The following is a 6,178-nucleotide window of genomic DNA, read 5'->3' on the forward strand; positions in this document are numbered from 1 at the left end:
ATCATAATGATAAATAAATGAATAAATAAAAACTATAATAATGTAAATGATAAATAAGATACATGAATAAATGCATAGGTATAGTTGAACAATAAACAAACAGGTAAATAGTAAATAATGATAAATTGTCATATAACTAATAACAAATGAGAATGAAGCAAATAATAATAAACAAACAGACAAATGATAACAAAACAAATAAACAAATAATATAAAATAAATGATAATCATTCATACATTCTGTAAACTTTTCTAATTGGACTTTAGCTGAATTAGTTTGTTATATTGAGCTTGTACTGTAAATGGTACTTGTTAATGGAAGAGAAAGCTGTGAGGTGGAGATGGGCAGATTATTTCAAGGAGTTGCTAATTGTAGAGGAGGATAGAGGGAGCCAGGAGGTCTTTGATAGTAGCCATGGGAGATGATGATAGAGACTGACTGGGATAGGAAAGGAGAAAGCTGTTCTTAAGGAGGAGGTACCGTAAATGACAGTGGAAGAGAATGAAAGCTCTAAGGCACCTGTACTGGGTGGGTGCTGTCTATAGTCTTTGCCAGAGGGTGGGATAGTAATAGTGGAGTGACTGGTGATGAGATTGTTCAATGTGTGTCCAAGTGAAGGAAGGGTGACTTAAGAGGCAAACTAGAATGGACGAAAGTTTTTTGTTTTGTTTTTTCCCACTGCCAAAGTTGCCCAGATATTAATATTGAGTATATAAAAACAAGTGCAACTTTGGCAGTGTAAAAAAAAAAAAATCCCAAGAAACTCAATTTTTTTTTTCTGCTACCCACACCACACTGCTTGTGTCAGCGGCTATGTGTTAAGACAGAAATGACGAAAAACTCATCGAAACTCTGATGCATCCAATTGGAATATGCATCGATGGTATGGTCCCCGCACAGAGTGAAGGACATAAGCAAGATCGAGAGAATACAAAGGGCAGCAGTGACCAAACTGGTCCCCCCTCCCCCAAGCATGGCAGATAAACTGTAAACTCTCTCCCCCTCCGTCCATTTATTAGAGAGGTTTACGGAGAAGATGAAGAATGTCCCCTCAGGCTGCGTTACTTCCTTGTCCATTGCCCATCCACTCGGAACTTTTGCACTCTCTCTTCTTTGCTCAACAGGCACTCCTCTTGCATCCCTTCACTTTTGATGGAACAACTTGTCTGATTTCTTTCCACCTGTTATCTGCCTCACCTCCACACAACATAAGAATGGGGGAGACTGCAAGAGACCATAGAGCCTACACTAGGCAGTTCCATGTCCCTTACCACCTGTCATCCCATCCATAAAGTTATGGAATTTCCTCTTGATGATGATGATATGGTTTAACGTCACAACCCCCCCTATTGGGAGACTAGGATGGTGCCCCTTACAGTGAATTTTGTAGTGTGGAATTTAACCAAAATTTCCTCTTAAAACAATGAATAGTTTGAGCGCTTGCTACCTACGTTGTTACACAGTCCATTCCATTCGTTAACCACGCAGTTGGTGAACTGTTCTTGCCTATTTCCTTCTTAAACCCAAATTTGTCCAACTTGCACCCATTACTACCAGATCTGCCCTGTTGTCGTAATATGATGACCTTGCCTGTGTCGCCCTTGTTCAAACCATTGACCCGTTTGAATACCTCTATCAGATCCCCCGCACTCTTCGTCTCTCCAGAGTTGAAGTTAAGATGCCACGAAGAGTCAAATATTGCTGACGTTATCCATTTTCATTACGCGGATTGTACTCCATCTTGAACACGTCAGGCTTCCTCTCCTCCTCCTCCTCCTCAATCAGATTCCACGTCTCTGCTCCCTTATATGATTTTCTCGTCCCTGTACATCTCTTTGCCTTAATTTTCACCCAAATTTATTTTTAGTCTATCCTCTTAAGTTGGTTGCTTATATTTTAGTTGCTCACTTAATTGTATTTAGTGATTAATTTATTATTAATAATTTTTTATTTTGCTTGTCATGAATTATTTTATGATATTTAAAGACCTGCTAGAAACACCAGAAGATGTATGTCTTGTAGGACAGAGTTTAAGGTATTCTGCCAGATTATGCTTTGAAGCTCTGCTTTAGTAGGTAAGTTTGCTGGTGCTATATTATGAGGTCTTAAAAGTTGGTCATTATATTCTAAACAAAAAATACTTGTTGAATGTGCGCACTTTGAAAACCATGTGTATTTGTTATCATGGTTGCTACAGTTATGTTCTTGCATGTTTTATTCTGGGTCGCATTTGGTTATTCTGGTCATCTAGCGAGTATGGATCTCGAGCTTATTCGGACGTGGAACCGTAATTCAATTCTTTTCACCTGTGTGACCTCAAATTTGGGAATATATTAATTCCTTTTCATTTTGGAATGTTAATATTTCAACAATTTTGACAACCCTATGAACCAGTTATTCGGCATTCGTTTATAATTGAAGAGTAATCTCGACTTTTAAATTCTATTTCCCGTGTGTCGTTGAGTCGGTAATTTAGGGATGTGAGTGAAATCCATATGGATCAGAGTCACAGAAATCTTATATGATCAGAAACTAATACCCATTCAATCTTTTTTTTTTCTCTCTTTCCATTACCTGCTGTGCGAGAGCCATTGTTAGTGTTGAGGCCTTTAAGGTTGTATTGCCTTGTTGACATTTACAGACCATCTGGAGGCCTTTAACTGCTGATCTCGGGCTCCTGGGCTCCCCAACATGTCACCCTGGGCCACAACAAGGCTCTGGTCAAGACGAAACTTCCGAGGGGCAGGCATGGATGTAGCAACAGTGCTCTGCTTAGGTATGGACCCGCTTAGTCCGTCTGACGGAAGAGTGTGCGTTCCCACCAGAGAAGGTGGGCATGTATGCTTTATTTTTTATTTTACGACTTTTTTTTAGGAGGAAAGCTTCTGGGAGCTGTCAAGAGTTTTTATGAGAGTAGTAGAGCTTGTGTCAGGATTGGAAATGGAGAGAGTGAGTGGTTTGAGGTTAAGGTGGGACTTCGTCAAGGATGCGTTATGTCGCCCTGGCTGTTCAACTTATACATGGATGGGGTAGTGCGAGAGGTAAATGCAACAGTAGTGGGTCAGGGATTGGAGATGGTTAAAGAAAATGGAGAAGAGTGGGAGGTGAGCCAGCTGTTGTTTGCTGATGACACTGCGCTTGTGGCAGGATCAGAGGAGGGATTGAGGAAGTTGGTGGCAGAGTTTGGGAGAGTATGTAATAGAAGAAAGCTAAAGATAAATGTGGGTAAAAGTAAGGTGATGAGATGTACAAGGGGTGAAAGTGGCAGTAGACTGGAAGTGAGCATTAAGGGAGAGCGACTGGAGGAAGTGGATAGTTTTAGATACTTGGGTGCAAATGTGGCAGGGAAAGGTGGAGTGAAAGTGGAGGTAGAATGTAGATTGAGAGAAGCGAGTAAATGCCTTGGTGGATTAAAGAGTGTAATGAGGAATAGACATTTGGGAATGGATGCTAAGAGGAGACTGTATGAAGGAGTGATTGTGCCAACAGCACTGTATGGAGCAGAAACATGGAACATAAGAGAAGAAGAGAGAAGGAGTTTGAATGTGTTTGAGATGAGGTGTCTGAGAAGTATGATGGGGGTTACTAGGCTAGATAGAGTGAGGAATGAGGAGGAGAACAGGGGTGGAAAAGGAGCTGGGAGATAGGGTTGATGTAAGAATATTAGGATGGTTTGGACACATGGAAAGAATGAGTGAAGCAAGACTAGTAAAAGAGGTATGGAAGGCAGATGTGGAGGGAGTGAACATGAGGGGACGTCCTAGGATGAGGTGGATGGATGGGGTGAAGGGGGCTTTGGGGAAGAGGGGAATGTCTGTTGAGGAAGGACGGGAGAGGACAGAAGACAGGGGTGAATGGAGAATGGTTGTATATGGATGATGTGATTGCATGAGGTGGAATTGGCAGGGGGATGGGGGGTGAGGTAGTATGTGTGAGCAAATTTTGACGCAGCTTGAAGGGATTTCTCCCCATCCTCTCCTTTTATTCAATGGGGAACGGAGAGGGGGGGTCGCCGATTTAATGAAGCGGCCTTGCTGTGGATGTGCTGTGTCTTGCGACACTGCTTCTGACCCAGGGCAGTGGACAAGGTGCAGGGATGACCCGTCATTCAGGAGGTGCTAAGATAGGAGGGAGGGTGGAGGGGTGTGGAGTGTATTCAGGGATGGAATGGGTGGGATTGATTTTGTGCCTTTTTCTTTTTGGCTACCCCCCTTGTAGGGGGGAAAAAGCCTTGGTATATGTATGTATGTATTACACTAATAACACAACAGTAAGAAGCTTAAAAGTGTGTAGTTTGATCCATACCACCAGTGATCATAGACGGTGGGCTGGACTAATCGTAGCTGGGGTCGGTAAAATTGCAGAGGATAAAAACGTAAGTTATCTTTGATAATATTACATGGAAATCACACATTTTAAAGAAAATAGCTCAAATAATGCAACCATATATATATATAGAAGTGTGCATTTGAGCAAAACCCGTCCTTGTTTGGGTTTTGTGGTTTTGTTCGGCTTTTCTTGGTTTTGTTCGGTTTGTTTGGCAAGTAGTGAGACCGAAATATAGTACATATATATAAATGTAATGGGATAATGTTGTCAGGGAGGTAGGGTTTTTGAAAGGGAATAAAGAAATTAATTGATAAAGAGAATAAAAAACTAATTGGTGGCTTTTGTTTTCAGTAGTGGTAAAATGTCACATGCTACATTTGCTAGATATAGTACTTATATATAAATGTAATGGGATAATGTTGTTTTCAGGGAGGTAGGTTTTTTTAAGGGAATAAAAGGACTGTATTTGAAGGCTAAGAACACAGGGATGCACATTTTGTCCTTTTGTGTACACAGGGTATTTAGATAAAAACTTGCTTATTTGGACATTCAGCGTGTACTAAAATATGTATCCAGGAAATCTGTATTTGGAAAAATTGGAAACTTCCAGTGCTCGGAACGAAAATGAAGAAGTAGAGGTTCCCGCTGGTCTGCAGAAATTTCTGTCATTCATTTGTTTTATTATTTTTGTTATTTAATTGTTTATTTTCATCTAAGTATTGGGGATTCTCTTAATTCTAGAGATTTTGAATGTGTGATCCATGGCGAGAAAAAAAAGTCTAGACGAGACGTGCTGTAAGAACAACAGGAGCGCATTTTTCATGACACTGCACTCTAACTTAAAAGAGGAAATTAAAATAGTTGAATATGAAATGACAACAGTACAGTACACCCTCAGTATAACAGATCTCAGCATATCGGATATAATGGACAAAAAATCTGAGCGGACAAACCGTTGCTATAACGGATTTTCATCCACTATAGCAAGGGATCCTTGGTCATAACAGATCTTTGGATATGATGACAGGCCCCCTGTCCCCATACTGTCCATTATATCGGGGGTTTACTGTCATTTCTAATACCGGACAAACATCAGGATATAACGTAATGCGTGTCACGATTCTTGGGGTTATTGTTTGTATTCTCATCAGCAGTCATGTCTCCAGTGCCTCTTATGTCGCCCGGAAGCGAGAACGGGTCTGCGGTGGTACGGCCCCCTCAGAGCAAGATGGACTCGATCAAGACGTGGTCCATAACCACGTACAAGTGCATGCGTCAGCCCACTCATCTCAGAGAAACTGGGCAAGCAAGAGCTCACGTCCCGTTGACTCAGGTGAGGAAATGTCAGTTGCGGGTTCATTCGAGTCTGTACGGAAGCTTACATTTGGCTCGCTCGTCTTGGTACTCTTTGCCTAGATTCTCGCTTCCTTTCTGCCGATTCTTGGTCTTGCCGCACCAGTGACGGACAGGTGACGGCCCAGTAGGATGGGCGTCGGAGAGGGTAGTCTCCATACTACCCGTCTCCAGAATGTGGGTTCCATCTCAAGGAGCTCGTATTCCGACTGTATGTAGGCCAGCCAGCGGTGGGTGGGTGGGTGGGCAAACATTTCAGTGCTGCAAGGGATCCATTCAGAAATCCATGATTTTAAAGGGTTGCATACTATCTTAAGTAAAATAATATTTGAAATGTCCAAATTATTATTATTATATATATTCTTTAGATTATTTTCAATGTTAATATTCTTCAGTAAAATAATATCTGAAACATCCAATATATATATATATGTGTGTGTGTGTATGTATATACATACATGTATAATATATATATATATATATGTATGTATATAT

At 41.0% G+C, this 6,178-nt stretch overlaps 1 protein-coding gene across 6 annotated transcripts in view; it reads left to right on the forward strand.

Annotated features, from left to right (window-relative positions):
* The window catches only part of LOC143024093 (uncharacterized), a 15,329-nt gene extending 9,425 nt beyond the window's left edge, over positions 1-5,904 (forward strand). For 3 of the 6 annotated variants that reach the window (XR_012966261.1, XR_012966259.1, XR_012966260.1), the window contains exon 4: positions 2,643-5,904. Coding sequence is in view for 3 of the 6 variants with exons in the window: in XM_076182840.1 (XP_076038955.1) it covers positions 2,693-2,777; positions 5,482-5,792 (396 nt within the window). In the remaining 3 variants the exon portion in view is untranslated. Of the gene's footprint in view, positions 1-2,035 lie in introns of those variants that run through there. The other 3 variants (XM_076182840.1, XM_076182842.1, XM_076182841.1) reach the window with 3 other exon arrangements.
* Positions 5,905-6,178: the final 274 nt, after the last annotated feature.

Source organism: Oratosquilla oratoria, unplaced genomic scaffold (assembly GCF_046742065.1).
Source record: "Oratosquilla oratoria isolate Oo_2021 unplaced genomic scaffold, ASM4674206v1 SCAFFOLD90, whole genome shotgun sequence".
Taxonomy (NCBI): Eukaryota; Metazoa; Arthropoda; class Malacostraca; order Stomatopoda; family Squillidae; genus Oratosquilla; species Oratosquilla oratoria.